At 33.4% G+C, this 21,503-nt stretch overlaps 3 protein-coding genes and 1 long non-coding RNA gene across 9 annotated transcripts; all 4 read right to left on the bottom strand.

Moving 5' to 3' along the window:
- Positions 1–33: 33 nt before the first annotated feature.
- Positions 34–3,192, bottom strand: LOC148203453 (uncharacterized). The gene is made up of 2 exons (XR_015784144.1): positions 1,030–3,192; positions 34–614 (listed from the first exon to the last, which is right to left on the bottom strand). It is a non-coding gene; the product is annotated as an uncharacterized LOC148203453 (long non-coding RNA).
- Positions 3,193–8,148: 4,956 nt separating this feature from the next.
- PUB38 (plant U-box 38) lies at positions 8,149–11,742 on the bottom strand. 6 transcript variants are annotated; one of them, XR_015784142.1, is made up of 4 exons: positions 9,947–11,742; positions 9,160–9,319; positions 8,927–9,004; positions 8,149–8,461 (listed from the first exon to the last, which is right to left on the bottom strand). XR_015784142.1 is itself a non-coding variant. In XM_088106202.1 (2 exons), the coding sequence occupies exon 1, from the start codon at positions 11,546–11,548 to the stop codon at positions 9,947–9,949; it is 1,602 nt and encodes a 533-aa protein (XP_087962328.1). In that variant the 5' UTR covers positions 11,549–11,742; the 3' UTR covers positions 8,149–8,484. The 6 variants fall into 6 exon arrangements, 3 of the variants coding, with proteins under 3 accessions (XP_087962328.1, XP_047154993.1, XP_047154992.1); XR_015784141.1 differs by having other exon boundaries at positions 8,927–9,319; XR_015784143.1 differs by lacking the exon at positions 8,927–9,004.
- A 4,677-nt stretch (positions 11,743–16,419) lies between these two features.
- Positions 16,420–17,055, bottom strand: LOC148203452 (uncharacterized). The gene has a single exon (XM_088107608.1). It carries the CDS (start codon positions 17,053–17,055, stop codon positions 16,420–16,422), a length of 636 nt encoding a protein of 211 aa, XP_087963734.1.
- A 2,380-nt stretch (positions 17,056–19,435) lies between these two features.
- On the bottom strand, positions 19,436–20,960 carry LOC124826243 (GDSL esterase/lipase At1g28590-like). The gene is made up of 5 exons (XM_047299028.2): positions 20,726–20,960; positions 20,381–20,599; positions 20,154–20,299; positions 19,770–20,043; positions 19,436–19,674 (listed from the first exon to the last, which is right to left on the bottom strand). Exons 1-5 carry the CDS (start codon positions 20,958–20,960, stop codon positions 19,436–19,438), a joined length of 1,113 nt encoding a protein of 370 aa, XP_047154984.2.
- Between the last annotated feature and the right edge of the window lie 543 nt (positions 20,961–21,503).

Raw genomic sequence — 21,503 nt, 5'->3', positions numbered from 1 at the left:
ATGGAGGATTGGAAGAAAAAAATAGCTCGGAGATTGAAAGGTGGCTAGAGGACACCTTTTTGGAATCCTTAGTCGTGACTCTCAAAGTCAGAAGGGTGCTTTGGATTTTTCTCAACAGAAGAATCACTTTCATTCACTCAAAAGTGTCTTTACAATGATGGAGCATGATATTTATGATAACCCTATGCTCGTGCAAGCTAACTAATTAACCATGAAAAGTGGATCAGCTGCCAAGTGGCAGGCCATGTGTTTAATTTATGAAAAATGTGTATAAAAACATGTTTAGATCCATCAAGAAGTTGTTGATTGAAACAACAACGCTGACTGCGAATCATTCCATGTTGTGGAATGATTCTTTAACATTTAATGTCTTATCCTTTCAATTTTCTTTGATCCTTGAAGCCATGTTTATTATGATGGGTCCATGGTTTGGACCCAAGTCATCATCCCTCCCTCTTAAGAAGCATTTGTCCTTAGATTTGGGGTCGTTTTTATTCTGAAGAAACTTGACTTTATTGTTGAAGAAGCTCATAACATTCTTGGGAGCAGAACATTTATAGATCACTTTATTTATTTCGAGGTCCACATGAACTCTTCCTAGATCAAATGTCATTCTACACAAAGCATCAAACATAATCTTAATTAATTTTTGTTTAAGAGACAAAGTATATAGAAAGATAACTTTAGAAGAAGATCTCCTCGGAATTTGATTTATTTCATTGATGAAAACTAGGAGTCCTACTTTATAAAAACTTTTATTTTTGTCTTGAGTTAATTGTAATCTAAAAGGTAACACTAACTCCAAATGTGATTTGAAATTTTTTTAAGGAGGTTGAAATAATTAAGGAGGAAGTTGGAATATTTTCACAAAAAGAATTTTGGAACAAAGAATGAAAACTTAATAGTTGGAGAAAAACTATAGGATTGAAAATCTCCCCTTAAAATACTTGGATCCATTAGGATTAGGATTATGGTAGTGGAAGGTGCCTCTAATAGCAATTCTTCTTTGAATAGGATTCTTGCCTTCACCTTTTCTTTCACAAGTTCTTACTTCTCTTCCTTTGCTCTCTCCTATCTTTCTCTTCTATCTTCTTTCACAAATTTCAGAATTAGCCACACTCTCTCAGATTTCACATTTTATGTCCAGAACTTTCTGCTGTTTGACTCTTCTTTCTCCTGTATTACTCTCAAATTTCATCAAGATATCCCATGTTGTTGTTGCTATCAGACCAAATTGCATATTGTTGATTTTGATCCTGGCTTACAAGCTATTTTCAACTCATGGACAGCTGCATTCTGCTGTAGTGCTTTTCTCTTACTGTTTTGCTATCAACTCTCACCAATTTGGTCATTTGCAGTATTCTGGAACTGAGATTCTTGAAAGCTCCCACTTCCTAAGATGCTACCACTAGATAGAGAACTTCTTCCAAGACAATTATACACAACCAACAACCACACTAAACCAACAATAGCAATTAACGTATAAATGGAAAAATTGGTTACTCCAATAAGAAATTTCAGTGAAACCTAAACAATATGACAACAAAGAATAAACAAACAAGCAATTAAGGTTAACTAGAAACAGCAGGCACATAGCAAACACAGATTACAACTCAGCCAATTTTAAAACTGAAACACTTTCTCTAGTTACCTAGGAAAAGTTAGGGTAACATAGCCACACAATTCTCTCAAAACTAGTATGCTCTCTATTGTTTGGAGTTTGCTATCTCTTGAGTGCGGAGTTTGAATTAAAGAAGCAGTGCATGTCTCTCAAAACTGATAATGACGTTGCTGTTTTGGCTTTTAAAATGATCAATTTAGTGGTACTTCAGCTTTGACAGACCACGTCTACAGATTCTTAAAGGTCACTACCACCTAATATGCTACCAATCTCAAGCTTTCTTCTTCCAAAGCTGTTCTGCAGTTTTCAAATCACACCAAAAAAAACCCAGGACCACCAAGGAATAAAGCAAGAAACTCACAATTAAAAAACAAAAAAAAGTTAAACCAAATAGCAGAATTGACAGGACGAAAGAGTTGCAATAAAAGTGACAAGCAAAAAAAAATTAAGGCTGTCGAATGAAAGTAGGCACGTCAAACAGATTTTTCCTAAAAAATGGCTCAAAGATAAGCTAATTCGGTGAAACTTAGTTGAGCAGATTCACTGCTAGTGATCACCAAGCTCTCTCATAGGAGTTTTAGGGCTCAATTGGTGTGCAGACTTCGCAAATCAAAAATTCAAATTGAAAAAACAGAAAATCAACCAGTTAAAACTTGCGATACTTTGACAATTGAAGCAAACAACATGACTTAAACACAACTGAATAAGATTTCAAACTAAAAGCTCAAACAAGCAAATCCGCCGATTAAAATGAAAGAAGACTGAATAATACTCACAGACCATAATCACAGAACTGGAATTCCTAACGTGGGCAAGAGATTCATGAATGAGCATGTAGATTTGAATATCCAAAATAGAAATGATTATTAAAATAGAACTAACTCAGATTAACTCTTATAGACATTTAATCGAACAGTTCATGAACACCACGGAACAACACTAGAGATACTTATCTCTAACGCATGCTCGCAACTTGAGCTCTGACTACCATTTGATGACAAAGCAATGACCTTGGCTCGTCAGAAAACATGATTTGTGAACGCAACAGAATGAAATTGAAGCGGTGTAAAGGAAGAACACGCAGCGGAACAAGTGAACAAGTGATTCATGAGATGAAGAAAACTGTAATTGCAACGGTAAATGAAGGATTGGAAGAAGAGATGCCTCGGGGATTGGAAGGTGGCTAGAGGAGACCTTTTCGAAATCCTTAGCCGTGACTTTCAAAGTGAGAAGAGTGCTCTTGAGTTTTCTCAATAGAAGAACCACATTCATTTCCTTAAAAGTGTCTCTACAATGGACCATGATATTTATAATAATGTCATGCTCGGTCAAGCTAATTAATCAGCCTTGAAAAGTGGATCAGCTGCCAAGTGGCAGGCCTGTGTTTAATTTATGAAAACCATGCATTAGGTCCATCAAGAAGTTGCTGATTGAAACAGCAACGCTGAGCGCCAATCATGCGTGTTGGACGCGCCTTCGTTGGGCGTTAAGGTATGTGTTGGGCAAGCTTTAAACCTTTTCATGATGTTGTGGAATGATTCTTTAGTATTTGATGGATGGTCCGTTCAACTTTCTTTGATCCTTCAAGCTATCTTTCTTTGGTCCTTCAAGCTATGTTCACTTTAGGTTTAATACATCATTTGGTCTCTACTTTTAGAGATTTGGTTCAAAGTAATCTTACCTTTTAAAAAAGTTCAGTAAGACCCTATATTTTGTTAAAAAATGTTCAATCAGGTTCTTTCCGCTCACGCCGTTAAAAACATAACGGTACAAATGCCATCGTGGCATCTCATAAGCACGTGACACACGTTAATAGGTGAACTTAAATGATTTTTTAATTTTAAAAAAAAAGTCTCTGCCACGTCATCATCACCATCTCTAGACAAACCCTAATTTCTCTCCAAGAAATCCTAGCCGTCTCACCATCCAGCGCCGTCACCACCATCCTCGCCGGCAACCGTCCTCTCTAACGCATCACATGCCACCACCAAAGCTATGCGACGAGAACGCGAGAAACCCTAGGTCTCCACGAGTTGCATGTAGGTCTGATTGTGGTTGCAGGTGGAGGCAAGCAACGGCGTATTAGTGGTGGAGAAGAGTGGCGATTCGCGATCTGCAGCAGCTGGCGATTTGGCTAGTGGTTAGTGGTGGACGATTCTGTGGTGGAGATTGGACGGTAGTGCTGCTGGCACGACGACGATTTGGCTGTAGTGAGGGTGAAAATAGTGAAGATTGGTGGTTGCGGCATAGCAAGGGATCGCGTTGGGTGGTGGCGTGAGAACGAAGGTGAGATGCGAAGGTGATGGAGGTGCAACAGAAGGGAGAAGATGCTTTGGTGGTGGCGCGTGATGTATTGGAGAGGACGACTGTCAGCAAGGATGGCAGTGACGGCACTGGATGGTGCGGCGACTAGGGTTTCTTGGAGAGAAATTTGTCTAGAGATGATGATGTGACAGAGATTTTTTTTAAATTAAAAAATTATTTAAGTCCACCTATTAACGTGTGCCAGGTGCTTATGAGATGTCACGGTAGCATTTGCACCGTTATGTTTTTAACAGTATGAGCGGAAATGACCAAATCGAACATTTTTTAACAAAATATGGGTCTTACTGAACTTTTCTAAAAGGTAGGATTACTTTGAATCAAACCCCTAAAAGTAGGGATCAAATGATGTAGTAAACCTTTATTGTAATGGGTTCATGGACCCAAGTCATCATGAATAGTTTAAAACTAACACTAACTAAAAAAAATCGACATTTCTCAAAAACATTACACAATTTTAATATTATGTATTATTGTTGACGACATTAAGAAGTAGGAAGAAATTATTTGAAATTCAGAGTTGATGTGGAATTGAAAATAACTAGAAAGATTTTTCGCATAATTTGACCGAATGTCAAATCTTATTTAAATAGCAAGGAATAAAAGACGACAACACATAATTTTTTACAAGGATGGTGTTAGTGAAGAATGTCGTAAAACGAGTTTGTAACTCCTTAGATGTGTGCTATTTACCTCTGTTAGGCAATCGAAATAGGTTATTTACCCCTTATTAGAATGTTGATCGAAGTAGAGAGGAAATAATATAATTGACATCGATTGATGAATGATAATCAAAGAAAAGGGTCAAAGAAAATCAGAAAGAAGAGTAAAACAACAACTATTATGGAGACATAATCATGTGGACTCCAAAACCGCTAAGGATAGTTTTTTAGAACAATTATAAAAAGATTTGACGCATGTAATTTATTTAAATTTTAAATTCAAAATATTGTAACTGTCCAAGGAAGACTAGACAATATGATAGGTTTACTTTGTCTTTTACTAAAGTAATAAATTGTGGAACAATATAGACATTCTAAGAAACACTACGAAGAGGAAAAATGGCTAATCAAGTTGTTCTTACAATTTGGGTCACCATTCTGATTGCTTTATGTTATAAGTATTTTCTTTTACTTTCCTTAGTAATTTGTTTCTTGCAATTTACTTTTGTGTTCTTTACATTCCTTTGTAATTTGTGCGATCCTTGTATCACTGCATATCATTTCGGAGTTTACCATCTTTAAATTACACTTCATCCATTATTATTGCGTTCTCATTTCCACGGGAAAAACTAAAAAAAAAGCCAAAAATACTAATTGTGTTAATGGGTGATGAGTGAATATTTATACTCTCATTTAGCCTTTGATATTGAATTTTTAATTAGTTTTTGTACTTAAAAAATATTTTAATTAGGATTTGTTATAACAAGGTTTATTGAGAATGAGATACAAAAACATGTCTCGTAATCAGAATCGCGACGAGGGCGAACTTTTTTAAAAGAATAAATAAAACTTTGAAAATCAGAGTTTGGAAGTTGCCACCATAGTTTATTCTGAAAAATTATAGAAAAACCATAAAATAAGACATGGTCTCCGACACAAGATTTTGAGTTCAAGAGTCGGTTACGTGTAGGGAAGGTATTAACACCCTACAACGCCTGCATGAAAACAGTTCCTTTAATTAACTGTACAAAGTTAATGTGGTTTTCAAATGGTTATTTTTCCCCGAAAATAATAATGCAAGACAATATGAAATAAACAATATTTTTTTTGTTTTTTTTAAGTCCGACAAGGATTGACCTCGCTCTTACATATTCTCGTGTGAAAAATCAGGAATTACATATTCTCGTGTGAAAAATCAGGGATGTGTAGTTCTTTTGCAAAATCTGTTTGGATAATTGTTTGAGAAATTATTTGGAAAATTGTTTGGAAATTATTTGGGAATGATTGTGGATAATTTTGGATTTTTAGGAAAGTGAACCTGACAAGGACTAGTCTTGTTCCTATATATCTCTACTCTTGATGGAGAATCAAGGATCACGTAGTTCTGGCTCGTCATCATTTGAAAATGGTTGATACTTTTTATTTTTGAGATTTTATTCTTTTTATTTATTTATTTTTGTGATGAATTTTATTTAACCAGACAAAATTGGGTGTTGACAACATGATAAAAATAGTCTTTTAGTTGTATAAATATTCTTTGGATATTTTGAAGCGTGTTAGTGTAGCTACACATAAGTTGAGCTTATTGAGGGAGGTTAAGAACCCTTTAGGGTTCAAATTTTGTCCTCTCTCTTCTCTCTTGTTCTCCACACCCTATCTTCTTTTATTTTCATGTTATTTCAATATTTCATGGAGTGTTAAGCCTCTAGATTGATTCAACTATAATTTTTTAACTGGATTCTGCAGTTAGATGAATAAATTTGTTTGTTCTTTTGATTCTTGTGCTGATTCATTTTTATCTATGTCTTCTTAATCAAGTAAAAATAATGATTTTTACATCATAGCAAGTAAACATGATATTAAATCTACATAACATATCAATCATATAGGTCCAATGGTTTTTAATTTTAATTGAGACTTTACTTTGATTAAATTTATAAACTTTCATGTGATTGAATGAATTTTTGCCACCAATTGAGAATGTACTTTGATTAGTGGTAGAAACATTAACAACAATTAATCAAGAATGTACTTCGGTTAATTAACTTTTTACTTTATATAAGAGGTAAAAAAATAAACATGGTTAGGCATAGTAATATTTAATTGTGAATGTACTTTGGTTAAATTTAGTATGACTAATTTATAAAGTTTTTGCTTTTAATTGAGGATGTACTTTGATTAATAGTGAGAACGCGAACAATTTAATTGAGAATTTACTTTGATTAATTTGAATATTGAATATTTAAGACAATAGTTAATTGAACAATAATCTTTAGATAACCAATGATAAATCCTATTTAAAAAGAATATTGAAATCAACCTATTTTCTTTATAATTGTTTTTATCTTCTAAAATTTTATTATAAATTTATTTCTTTCTATCTTTTGTTATTTTGTTTTTAATCTTTTATTGATTTTTATCTTTATTATTTTTATTTTACTATATTTCTATTGTATAGTTTTTATAAGAACTAATTTGTTAAGAATAAATTTCGTACTTAGAGTTTAATTTACCTTTCTATTTTGTTTGATGAAACATCACAAAATTCTCATTGAAATTCAACTGAACAAGAAATTAAATTCATTAAATATTTGAGTAAGACTAATTCAAAAAATTAGTAATTTTTATATCAAATGAATTTTTTCGTAAAATCTTAAATGCGAAACACCCTAATTAAATTAAAAAACTAATATTTATTTATAAAAAAAATCACACTTTTAAATAATAAGCAAAATAACGATTGAAAATAAACCATCCAAACACAACTACTAAGTTTTTAAAATAACTTAACATCTAGTTTTTTTTTTTTAAACTTGTGTTTTAGAATTTTTGAATTCTTTAAATTCTTTCTAGTTCTTTGAACAGTTTGATAAACTTTTCAGATTAAGAAAATCTAAACGAGATTTTGTTGGAGAAAACTTTGTTTATCAACTTTTATTAACTATTGTGAATTTGAATATTTATAATTTACTTTAAGCACATTTAGACTAAACGTTTATTTTAACTCCTATTAACTAATAGAAAATTGAATATTGATAAGTTATCTTAAAGTACATTGAATTTACGATTAGACGTTTATTTTAACTATTTGAAGTCGATTTAGGATCAGACAATTGTTTTATGAATTAAATTCATAATTTTAATGTTAATTAGATGCTGTTGATTAATTTCTATTAACTATTTGAAATTTAAATATTTATAAATTTATATAAGAATTATTTTCTGATTACAAATAATTTTATAATTGGACAATACATAATAAGCTAAGAAAAATAATTAGAAAAATTAATCATTCCCTTTTATAGATTTGATTTCCCATAATTATTTCTAAAACTAAAATTGAAAATAAAATTTGAACATTAATAGTCCTTATAATGATATGGTTTACTGTATTTAAAACGAGCTGATCCATCATACCCTGTAACGATATGACTGACATCGGAATTTAACATACAACCATGTCATTAGATGCACTCGCCACTGTACAATTATCAGAACATAATCTCATGTTAAGATAATATTTTCTAATCTCTTACATTAAAATTTAGCTGAAACAGTTTTTGTTTTCAATTTTCAGAAACTAAAATACAATAACAATTTAGCCCTAGCTGCAATCCAATAGAACCAAGCAGTCATTTTAATTACAATTAATTTTGTGAATTTGTACAGGGTAAACATATAAAACAAAGTGAGTCAAAGAGATTAAAAAATTATTATTTTGCCTCAACGGGAATACTCTTTATTTAGCATAATTTGCCTCTTCTCTCAAAGAAGAAAGTTTAAGGCAAGAAAGGAAGTCTTCCTCCCTTCTCTACGACATTTTCTACATCCTTCTTTGCAATCACCATCAACAGCCCTGTGCAAAAAACAAATTTTATCCTGGAATGATTTAAAAAGACATAATTTACAATATAATTTCACCAAACCCTCCATTAAAATCACCAAATTATGCAATTTGTAACAATCTAATGTATTATCCAACCAAGTGAAAGTCTAGAGGCAGTTGACAATCAAATATATAATTGCAAGATGGATGCTTTGGTAAGAGCCTGTCTGTATTTAATTAAGAACCACTTCGAAGTAAGCTTCCCTCATATATGTTCATTAAACTTCCCTCACAAACTAAAACTAATGTATAAGCCTCAACTTTGTATGAGTTGAGGTGTTTGAGTTAATTTTAAATCCAGGCACAAATTTAATTAACCTTTCTCTTTAATTTTTATTTTCTTCACACTTTAAACACTTGTTGAAAGATTTAACCAAACTAGTCAGAGGTGTGTGCTTATTACAAGTAATGGAAGGGAAAGGAAGTTCACGTTACAGGTTCTAAAGGAGGAGGGGTCTTCGATTAAAAACAAGACCAAGCATTTGGAGTATGACTTGATATCAAGATTAAGGCCTGTTATGCATAATACCAATATTAAGGTGAGTGTTTATAAGAGAACGAAACCAATATAATAACAGACAAAAACATTGGATTAAGGTAAGTGAAGTAACCGTGTACTATAAAGCAAAAAATTTTAGTACATTGACGGGAGTTTCAAGCACATGCACCTTAGATTTCTGGCTAGAAGGAAACCGAAGAAACTTGCCAAATGTGCAGTACAGTTGGACAAAACAGCCCGAGCCTAGGTATTGGGTTGAGGAGGAGCAGCTAGGCCTACAGAGTCTGGCCTCTCCATGGCTCCAATCTTTCACTGTAGGAGTTTAGGTTCTTCCATATAGAAGCATTAATTTTTATTATTATTTAGTGACACAGGCTTTAGCTCATAAACAGAAAATCATTTGCCAGAGACAAGAATCCTAGGTATGAATTTCAGATAAATCGAGTTTGGTCAAATTCTTTTTCATTTGCCATATTTGCATGAATTTTGCCATTTGAATTTTGAAACGAAAACAGCTACTAAAAAGGAATGACATGTGCATAATGAGGAAAAGAAACTGAAGATGTTGGTCCTCATAGTTTATACATTTACATATATAAACACAACCAATCCAGTGAATTCACAAATCACTCTACAGATATCTGTTTTCTCATTTCTGTGTACTAAAGCAGACACTAGACAGCGAGTATAATTATGTACACACCAGTATCCAACCCAAAATTCACCTAAACCCTGATTACATACAGATTGTAATATAACGCCCATCAATAGCCAATATTAAAAACTAAAATGAAATAAAACAGAATAAGTTTGAGATTGCCAGTTTACCACCTCCATGATTTACACCCAGCAACACCATGTAAACTCGTTTCCTATTCATCCTTTTCACCATATTTTCCTACAAAACCTAAACCAACAAATAATGTGGAAAAACTAAACCAGAAAGAAATCAAAACCTAAAACGTGGTCGTGTTGAGGATGTTGTGGTTCCTGCCAGCACCAAGTCGGTAACGATTCCGCGTCAACCCGACCGTGTCGTAAAATTCGTCACCTTCATCATCACCTCCATCGCCCACAGTTCTCAACATGTGCAACACCTTCCTGGCCTTCTCCCTGGCCCTCTCTGTTCCCGTTTTTTCAACCTCCTTCAAAACCTCCACAACCCTCGCGTCCTTCGCCAACCCTTTGAACCTCAAGCTCCTATGACTCAGCGCAAACAGCGCTGCCACGCAATTCTCCCGAATCGCCTCTGAGTCCAACTCGTTCGTCCTCAACAGCCCCACCAGACACTCCACCGCGTTCGCGTCCAGCATAGCCGTGCGCCCCTCCGTGCACATCGCCAGGTTGCAAAGAATCAGCAGCACTTGGCTCGCCAAATTCCCCGCCACCACCATGGACAAAAGCGTCGGTACCACCCCGAGTTTCACCAGCTTCACTCGGTTACTCTGAACCAGGCTCAGATGATACAACGCGAGCGCCGAGTCATGCCGAGTCCTATCGGACTCGGCACGCAGCGAGTGTATCAGCGGCTGCAACGCGCCGAGAACGCCAATGGCCATTTTATTATCATCATCCAAGGCTAAACTGAAAAGCGCGCCCGCAGCGTGCTCCTGCGACTCATCCAATCCCCCCTTCAAAACATCGATTAAAAACGGTACAAACCCCGACCTCACTATCTTCACCTTGTTCTGCTTCTCCAGCGAGAGGTTGACCAGAGACGCCACTGCGTTGACCTGAACAACGCCGTATCGCGAAGCGATCAAACCGCGCAGCGCCAGCAGCACCCGCGGCGTGCAGAGCAAGAGCCTAGCCTCCACTTTGCTCCTCGTGATCTTCCTCAGCGCGATTACGCCTTCCTCTTTCTCAAACACCTCGCTGCTCTTCAATTTCTTCAATATTCTTTCCTCTTCCTCCGAAACCGGCGCGCTAGGGTTTTCAATTTCAATCTCGCAGGAGGAGGAGGAGGAGAAGCAGGTTGGACGAACAGTAAACGGTAACGGCGTTCCCGGACTGGGCAGAATGATGACCGACTCCTCGGAGGAGGATCCCGAGTTGAAGTGGTTGACTCGGGGGCTTAACTCAGTGGCGGCGTGGGAGAAAATGACGGGAGGGTTATCCGGGACCGCGTTGAGAAGCTCCGTTTCGGAAACCCTAATTCGTTCTTGTCGTTCTTCCTGTTGATTTTGTCCCACCGAAAGAAGCATTGCCTGCCTGACGCGGCCCCCGAGGGAGGCGTAATCGGGTGCGCGCGGGTGTTGGCTGCGTGATTTATCGCACCAATTGAGGATTGTGGTTTTGAGGGCTAAGTTAGGGATTACCGTTGAGAAATCGGGCCGGGTGCCGTCTTCTTGTTTGGGGGAGAAGTTGAGGTCCTTACAGACTTGAACGGCGAGACGTTCAAAGGTTTGACCCGAAGCGACGACAACCGGGTCGAACATTAAGGAACCGGAAATGGGGCACGTAAATTCCTTGGGAGGGAGCTTGGGGTCGAGCTTGGAGGATTGGGAAGAGGAGCGGTGGAAGGAGATTTTCCATCTGTGCTTCCCATTGCCACCCATGTAGTTCGGCAGTGGATTTGTTTATTGTTGTTGGTTGGGATTTTTATAATGAAAGAAGTTCTGGTGTGCGAGGTTGTTGCGCATGCTGTTAGACTGGATCTCGGAATCTCTCTTCACTTATCTATCTCTTCTGCTAATTTCCATTCACTGACTCGGTCTTCCAAACACTCCGAACAACCGTTGCGGTAATCTCAGAATTCTTAAATTCTTACTATATCCTCGAGGCTACTTATGGAATTTAACAACTTTTTCATGTCTCACTTTATCCAAAGTTACACTATTAATTATTTTGTCCACCAGAAAATTCTGAAAGTGAAAAGGTATTGTTAATTAACAACAAGAAGTAAAGTAATTTAATTACTGAGACGAGGAAATAGTCCCTATCTGTCTTTCACATCTACCTGATGTACAGCTTCATATTAGTCAACTCACCCAAACTCAGCCGGGTAGGAAGATTATTCTTTCATAGTCTTCTAAAGGATAATTTTGTCTTTTCATTTTTAATTCCATATATATTTTCTCTTGTTAGATATAATTTATTATTTACTCACAAACAACTTCCTAAACTTTATGAATTAATCATAAGTTGACCATAACAGATATAATTAAAATAATCTTTCAACATTATAAATAAATACAAGACAAAGCAGTTTTTATCTATTTATATTTTCTTAACTTAATTAATTCTCTTTCATTTTCTTTTGTTTCTGTCCGTTTTCTCTATAAAGTCAAACACAATAAAAGACAATATTCAAAGTAATGACCTAATCACAATAATTCTCCTTCTTTCATAAATTAAATTATCGCTTACTATTATTAAAGAAACCATCTCCATTTATTTTACCACATATTTTTCGAAGAAGTAATAATCCGTAAATATGCCATTTTTTTAACACATCTCTTGTAGTTATAATTGAGAGTAACAAATTCAATAAGAATAGGTGAATCAAACCTCTTTTATAAATATTTAAAGTATATGATTATATATTATAGTTTATTAGAGTAATGTTATGTTAGCTTGAAGAGATGTATTAGAACGACAGAAGGATTTGTTGTGATTAATTAACTTATTCGTATTCCGGACAATCGATTTGTGGATCGGTTGAAAAGTTCATCTTAATAGAAGAGATTTGTGAATCAAATACAAGTCTTTAGTGTATTGTCTTTTTGGTGAATGGTCGTGTATAATTCTTATTTTTTATCTGTAAAATGCATTATTTTTTTTTCTATGTCAATACATCTCATGACTATTATATGTATATGTTTCTGCGGTGTCAATGTCAAATATAATTAATAATTTTTTTATTATTTCAAACTATTCATGAACAACTATTTACAAAAAAAAAATTAACTAATCCAAAAATTATTTTAGATTATTATTAAATAAAGACAATTTTATAATATTTCTTTTTCATTTTTTTATTACATTAATAAAATCATTCACAAATTTCAATTTCAAATTCATTAATCTTTATTTCTAAATCCTTTAAAGAAATAATATAAATTTTACTTTCTAATTCATCTAAATCCATCAATTCATCTCTCAAATCTATCTTCTTAAAAGAAACACTAAAGAAGTTAGAAAAAGAATACAAGTAGATAATTAGATGAATATGTGGGAAATGAGTGTATTTAAGTTTTTTTGGACATGTTTCTTGGTACAAACAAATGTGTTGCGTGTGACATACTCAAATGATTATTCAAATGGTCCTGGTGGCCCATGCTTGACGAGGAGCATTTTATGTTTTACCCTTCAAAATAATCCCAACACCCAAATGTCTCACTCTTGTTCCTATGACTTCTTAGCTGTATATTAATAGTCATCACATTTTATAGTAAGACAAAAAAAAAAAAAAGAGAGATTTTCGCACAGTCGTATGATCATATCTCACATAAATGGTTAAAGAAACGGTTTCATTGGCCTCGAACAGTGGCTACTCTGGAATCTTGATTATTGAAGCTTCTAGATAGATCAAGTAAAGGGCCGGTCAATATAGAATAAAGGAAGATTCAAAAGAGAAATGATAAAATTTTCAAATATATTAATATAGAATCATGATCTCGTGTTAGAAAAAATAGATGAGACAACAAATAATGTAAATTAGTTCATAACATATGGAGATTTTTTTTCTCTTTATGTAATAGTTGTTGAATAACCACAATGATTATAAAAAAAAAGTAAAATTATAATATATTAGTAAGTGTATATAATATATTAATAAGTGTACATTTATTTTATAAATTAGATTTTAGTTTTGTGAGATTAAACTAGATTAAAATGTTATTTTTTAAAATTAATATTTTAGACTTTATCTAATTAAGGATGTTAGGTTTTATCAAGTTCTTTTTAGTTTTATGTTCGAGACTAGGTTATGATAAATATGTCACATTTAATAGAAATAAAACTAAAATTAAATTAAAGTTTGTTGTAGTAGAAAAAAAAACTACCCTCACTATCAATTGATTGTTTCTCAAATATCCATCAAATGATCCACTTAAGGATATATATAAGGGAAGAATAAATAATTTATCTTTACTTCTCACACTCCTAGAAAAGTGGGTTTAAAATCCTAACCCTCTCAACCAAAAGGTGGGTGGTAGACTAAACCACCATTTTTTTAATTTTTTAAATTATTTAAAACTATTTTAATATTTTCAATTTTATAATTTTAAAATTTGTTTATATGTATATATATGGAACTATGTATTTCTGAAATAAAAAAACTTTTAATCTTGTATGAAAAAGATATTAAACTGGTGAGGTATAATGACTTGTATAGCTTTGTTTTCTCTTGGGAAAAGTTTGTGTGATGGAATATGCTTTACGTAAAATATGCTTTTCAAGCTTTTTATAAAGTGGAGAAGCGCCACCACTTACATACTTTGATTCTGGGGCAGAAATAGCAGCTCCTTGCTTGTGCAATTTGAAGACTCAAGGATAACTGTTAGTGCAACGTAAAAGTTAGGTGCCCTTTTAATTGAATTAGAAACTAATAATGAAGTAATCAAATTTTAATAAACTGTCTATTTAGAAGAAAAACAATGACAAGGATGGAAGTTTAGGAAAACAACAATTTATTTCTCCAGTGAAACAAAATGTCCTTTGTATTATAGGATTTTTATTGTATAATACACTAGTAATGTTCTACCATTTTTTTTATGAGACTTATTATATGCACATAATAATAATAATAATAATAATAATAACAATAATAATAATAATAATAATAATAATAATAATAATAATAATAATAATAATAATATATTTTTAATAAAAAATGTCACAATGCTCATTCCTAATATATATTAATAAGATTTCTCGCATATAAGTTTTATATTTTTGAAATATAAATATTTATTAATTGATAAATAATATATAATTGTACTTTAGAGTAAATATCAATTTTTATAATATATTTATTCAAAATTTGATTTTTGATTATAAACTACGAAAATATAAATTCAAATAAAATTACATATATAGAGAAAATATTTATAAACATATTGTTTTTAATTAATTTAGACAGATTGCTTCAAGATGAAAAGAAAAGTAAGGTTTTTAGAAGTCGGGTTGATAATTCCGATGGTTTCTTACTTGCTCGCTGATGAGATATTTACTTGTAAAAAATTATCTAATACCGGAATCAATAACAATTTTAAAGAAATTGTAGAATATCATTATAGTCCTCCTATATATATATATATATATATATATTCAAATATATTCAAACCATTTAGATAACAAACAAATAATTTGTTAGATATATTTTGTTATCTAAAATCGAATATGTATTAATAAAATACAAGCTATTTAGGTAATAAATAAATAATTAGATATATCTTGTTATCTAAAATTGAATATAAGATACTATTAATAAGATAACCTAGTACAAATAACACCATCTTAAAAACGTTGAGGAATCTCATCATGAATTAAAAGGATGTGAGTTGTATCAATAAAATATTTACATTAGTGCATAAATCATTTTAGACGTCCGTTATTTTGGATTTTTTACGTTGATGGGACATCCGACGTGTTTAGTCGGACTTCTATATAAACGTCCGACCTGTACAAGTCGAACGTCTATATAGACGTCCGACCTGTACAAGTCAGACGTCTATATAGACGTCTGACCTGTTTAGTCGGACGTCTATATAGACGTCCGACTTGTGCAGGTCGAACGTCTAAGACCCTGGAACAAGTTTGGCCTCTGTAATTCATTGGATGTCTCTATATACACTGACTGACGTCTATGGACGTCCGATGTTGCATTAATAGACGTCAAAGGGTATTTTTAAAAAAAAAAGTTATTTATTTTTGCAATAAAACCACACTTGAAAAGCAAAAAATTGTGTTTGACCATTGCGAGGTCTGCACACAACCTCATCCTCAGCACTTTCATTAAATGTTTTTTTCAATCTACGGTAAGAGTGATTACAAGGAAGAAATTTTCAATGTCTTGTATATACTGTCTTTTGACCATGCTTCAGCTGAAGGTAACTAGTGTTTTCTTCACAAATGGGACATGCAAAATGACCTTTTACACTATAACCGCTTAAGTTTCCATATGTTGGAAAATCATTTATAGTGCAAAACAACATTGCACACAAAAGAAAAGATTCCTGAACATCAGAATCGAACACTTCGATCCCTTCTTTCCACAACATTTTCAAATCATCAATTAAAGGTTTCAAGTAAACATCAATGTCATTTCTAGGTTGTCTAGGACCCGATATCATCACGGACAACATCACATATTTTCTCTTCAACAATGGAGAAAGATTGTATATCATTAACATAACTGGTCATGAACTGTGTTTGCTACTTAAGTTCCCATAAGGATTCATACCATCAGTTACAAGTGCAAGTCTTAAGTTTCTTGGATCTGTACCAAATTCGGGAAATGTTTCATCATCTTCTTCCATTGTGATGAATCAGTTGGGTGTCGAAGAAGATTATCGCACTTTCTTCCGGCAGCGTGCCATTTAAGGTTCTTTGCATCTTCTTTAACAGAGAACATACGTTTGAACCTAGGTATTATAGGCAAATACCACATCACCTTAGCAGGTGCACCATCATTACCTTCATCATTAGTGTTTTTGTCATTTTTCTTTTTAAAACTGGATAAACCACACGTTGAACAAGACTTTAGCAAAGCAAACTCCTTTATGTACAAAACACAATCATTAGGACAAGCATGTATCTTTTGATATTCGAGTCCCATTGGACATAATATTTTCTTGGCCTCATAATGATGAATGGGTAGAGTATTATTTTCTGGAAGCATCTCCTTCAACAACTCCAACAACTCTCTGAAACTTTTATCAGTCCATCCATTCCTTGCTTTTACACTAAACAACTTCAAAGTTGCAGACAGACATGTAAAGTTGGGGCATCCTGGAAACAACGGTTGCTCTGAATCATGTTTAAGAGAATCATACAAATTAGCTCTTCCAAAATTATCTTCACCAACATCACGTATCATGTCCTCTAAATGATCACTCATCCATTCTTCCACATAATCTGTTCCTCGTGACGTGATAGGCTGGTCTAGTACTTCTCCATGCCAAGTTCAAGCGGTATAAGTTCTCATTACGCCGAACATGAATAAATGATCACACATATTGTCTAAGTCTTGGAGTGTTTGATTAAGACAACGAACACAAGGACAAAAATATGTCCCGTTCACAGACTTAACATTTTGTTCAACATATTGCAAGAACTCTGAAACACCCTTCTCATATTCTTCACTGATGCGACGTTCATTCATCCAGCTTCGATCCATACTATGTTCGTAATATACTTTGTCAGTTTCAATTTTTTAACTCTCCCAAGGTTAGGTCCTACCCATTCAGAAAAATTATTTTTCATAATTTGCTAAGACACATGCAAAGACGTTTAACATGATAAATTTGATAAGATTTCGACAACATTTCGCATTGTCTCCGAAATACACGAAATGAGAGTGGTCAGGGATGAGCACAATCAAATATGCATCCGAAGAACAACACAAATAATCTAAACCGAAATTTTATCAATCTTATCCATAAACTCCAACATACATGTTATAGCAAATTATGAAAAATAATTTTTCCAAACTGTCAAATCGAACAATTCAAAATTTAACACAAATGATTAAAAGATTAATCGTTTGTGTTAAATTTCAAATGGGAACTAAGTTTCACAAAATTAGATACTAATAATCTAACATACCAATCATAACAACACAACAAAACTTCATCACATGCATATTCAAAAGCCAATAACATGCATACGTAAAAACCAATAACATGCATACACAAAAGTCAATAACATGTATATATCCAAAAGCCAACAACATGCAAATCCAAAAGCCAACAATATGCAAATTCGAAAGTTAATAACATGCATATTCGAAATATCCAAATGCTAAAAACATGCATACCGAAAAGCCAATAACATGCATAGACAAAAACTTTTAAACAAGAATGCTAACCTTCTTAACCGATTACAAACATAGTGGAGGAATTGGAAGAGTGGAAAACTCCAAAAAACCCTGCCCAAAACGCAAGAAATCGCCACCCAAGGAAACGAGCAAAACTGCACAAAAACACAGCGAAAACTCATTTTAATCGGTTCAAATGGAAGATAATCCATCAAAGACTAATTTAATCGGAATAAAAGTAAGTTTAAACGGTCTAAAAGACAAAAAACGTACTTGAAAATCCAAACCCGAGAGAGAAAATACGAGGAGGAAGACGATGAATAGTGCGCGTAACTGCCCCGAGTTCGCGCAAAGTGTAATAAAACACCTTAGACGTTGGGGCCCTCTCCCATCTGACGTCTATAGAGACATCAGACGTCCAACTTATGGGGCCCGGACGTATATGTCTATTTAAAATTTAATTTCGGCGGAGGCTATATACGTCTGATATATGGGGCCCGAACGTCTATAGGGACATCAGACGTCCGACATAGGGGCCCGGACGTCTAAAGCAATGGAACATGACAACTTTTCACCTACCTGTCAAGTAATCAGACGTCCGACATAGGGGCCCAGACGTCTATAGGGACCTCAGACGTCCGACATAGGGGCCCGGACGTCTAAAGCAATGGATCAGGGCAACTTTTCAGCTTCCTGTCAGGTCATTAGGCGTCCGACATTGGGGCTCAAACTTCTATAGGGACCTCAAACGTCCGACATGGGGGTCCGGACGTCTAAAACAATGGATCGGGGCAACTTTTCAGCTACCTATCAGGTCATTAGGCGTCCGACATTGGGGTCGGACGTTTATAGAGACATCAGTAGTCGGGGACCAGCCAGGTCGGACGTCTACAAGATTAACTTATTTACAGAAGTGCCACGATCATTTTTTACGTGGGATATTCAGGAGTTAGACGTCTAAAGGGTGACATTAAAGACTGTTTCTACACTAGTGTTATTCTTACGTTCAACCATCTCATTTTGTTAAGATATATAAACATATGAAGTTTGATGAAAAATAACATGAGAAACAACAAATTGGTTAAACGAATTTGAAAGATATTCACAACCATGTAAACAAAACTAATCACAATTAATCAGTAAAACAAAACTACCACATAATGAAAACTGTAATGAGGTAATCAAATATTCATAACCATCTAAAGTACATTGATGAAGTTATCAAATTTTAACAACTAGCCATAATAAGTGTTTTTAAAAGAAAAATAATATAATTTAAGATGAGAGTTTCAAAAAACAACAATTTATTTCTTTAATAAAACAAAACATGTCCATCATATTATAGGACTTTTATTATCTAATACAATAGTAATGTTCTACCATTTTTCCTCTGTTTGACTTATATTATATGCATACTAAAAGATAGAATCAAATCTTCATTAGTGTTTCCTTTGTGCTATCTTCATTCCTTTGGTATCTTGAATGGAGGAGTTTTAAGAGGAGGAGTAGCATAAGGACCCTCAAGAAGTCCTTGTGCTACAGATCTATAACCTGCTTCAGTGAAATGAAATCCATCCCAATTTATATGTTTTACAGGTGCTTCACAAACTACCGAATCACCAAATCCACAAACTTCATTAAGATTGTATCTTCCACCCTTTCCACAACATGCTTTGAAGGTGTCAGGTTTACCCTTAAAGCCTGCATTACATAAATTAATAGCAAAATTATAGCAACAACCTTGTATAACTATTTATTATTCATCTAAAGAAAAGGAAAATCAAAGCACAACATACCATATTGTTCTGGTTTTTCATATAAACGTCTAGCTGCACTATAATAATTAAAATATATTATGTTAACATGAGGGTTCTTGTGTCTCAATTCGTCTATAGCCGTTTTGAGTTGGTCATTATAGTACTTGATGGCAGCATTGTAATTTCTCAAACACCCAAATTCGTCATAATCTTCTTTTTTATCACTATTCACCTCATTCAAAACATAAGTATTACACCCAATTGGAAAGTTGCCTGGAACCACTAGTTCAACAGCTCCTTCTGCAATTAGTGTCTACATAATAAAAACAGAAACCAAAGTCAAGTTACTATAATCAATCACATTTCAAATGAAGTTTAATTAAACTATTGTAATTAATTTAAGATATATTTGATACAACTTACAGAAGTCATATTTGTAATCGCTTGAATAATATGTGGAACAAACTCTCGAATTTCTGTAAGATTTTTATGTGGGATAATTGCATTAATGTCATTCCCACCAATCTCACCAACTAGAACCAATGAGTTCTTAAAGAAATTAGCACAGTCTGTCATAGAAGGAAATAAAATTGTTAGTAATTATATGGAGAAACAATGTAGAAACTTTATGAAAGGAGATATGATCAAACCTTCTTTGCCTGTACAAAGCGAGGGTTTGATCTTATAAAACCAATCAAGTTGAGTATTTAATGCATAAGCAGCTGCTGGTACATCGAGTCCTCTTTTATCAAAAAAGCTTTTATCAAGTGCAGTTGCACCAGAAAATGCAAAATTTACTCCTTGCTTAACGTGTTGTCCTTTCGTTAAATTTAGATAAGCTGGCAAGAACGGTAACCCATATGCTTTGACTAAAACGAAAATGATCATATGTTAGTAAGAATGTGTCTGACTGGTAACATATATTATGTTATATTATTTCTTGTGCATGAATTTCATTGAAGTCATCTTTTGAATAGAAAAGAGGGTATAAGTACCTATAAAATCTATTATCAATCTTCCATTTGACATACGTCCTGCAGGATGTTTAAAATATGTTGAACCGTATGGACTATTAGCACTAAATGGTTGCTTAGTTGCAGAATTTCCTGTATCACTTAAAGAGTCACCAAAATTTATAATGGTTCTATAGGGAAATTGATTGTTTGATGAAACAACATTTTCAACCAAACCACAAGCAACAATTATGCTAAAGAGAATCAAACTCTTCATAATTTTATTTTAAGCTAAGGATAAGAAAATTTGGATGTAATTGTGTGTGTTTAGAGATTGGAATGTTGAGTTATATATAGTGTTGCATAAACCACATGTTTTTTTTTGTGTGATATATTTGTCATTTCTATTTTGGTAATAGTTATAATTCGTATAGTTCTTAATATGTCAATTAATCAACACGTACATGAGTTTGTGTCTTCATTTTATTTTTGGTTGTTGTTTTGACTTTTTCTATAGTTATCATCCACACAATTAAATCTCTACAATATTATCTATGGTTTCATACATAAATTGTAAAAACTTTCTACATATACAATGTTTTCATTCTATACTAAATTACTCTTAGTGATTTTATTTCAAATTAATAATAATAATTGCAATACATTTTCTGTATAAAAAAAAAATATCACAAGGTGTGTAATAACTGACACACTCCTAATATATATTAATAAGCTTTATCGTATATAATTTTTATATTTTTGAAATATAAATATTCATTAAAGAATGACTTATATATTATAGTGCTCTAAAGTAAATATG

The sequence above is a fragment of the Vigna umbellata genome, chromosome 2 (assembly GCF_029865625.1).
Source record: "Vigna umbellata cultivar VRB3 chromosome 2, Vumbellata_1.0, whole genome shotgun sequence".
Classification (NCBI taxonomy): domain Eukaryota; kingdom Viridiplantae; phylum Streptophyta; class Magnoliopsida; order Fabales; family Fabaceae; genus Vigna; species Vigna umbellata.
The sequence above is the reverse complement of the archived record's forward strand: the minus strand, read 5'-3'. Positions and strand labels throughout refer to the sequence as shown.

Bases quoted from the DNA above. Each gene is read 5' to 3' on its own strand.
- LOC148203452 (XM_088107608.1), bottom strand. From the start codon at position 17,055: ATGAGTGATCATTTAGAGGACATGATACGTGATGTTGGTGAAGATAAT.
- LOC124826243 (XM_047299028.2), bottom strand. From the start codon at position 20,960: ATGAAGAGTTTGATTCTCTTTAGCATAATTGTTGCTTGTGGTTTGGTT. The intron at 20,600-20,725 runs GTACTTATACCC...TTTTCGTTTTAG, and splicing joins ATTGATAATAGATTTTATAG to TCAAAGCATATGGGTTACCG. The intron at 19,675-19,769 runs GTATGTTGTGCT...TATGTAATGCAG, and splicing joins TGAAAAACCAGAACAATATG to GCTTTAAGGGTAAACCTGAC.
- PUB38 (XM_088106202.1), bottom strand. From the start codon at position 11,548: ATGGGTGGCAATGGGAAGCACAGATGGAAAATCTCCTTCCACCGCTCC.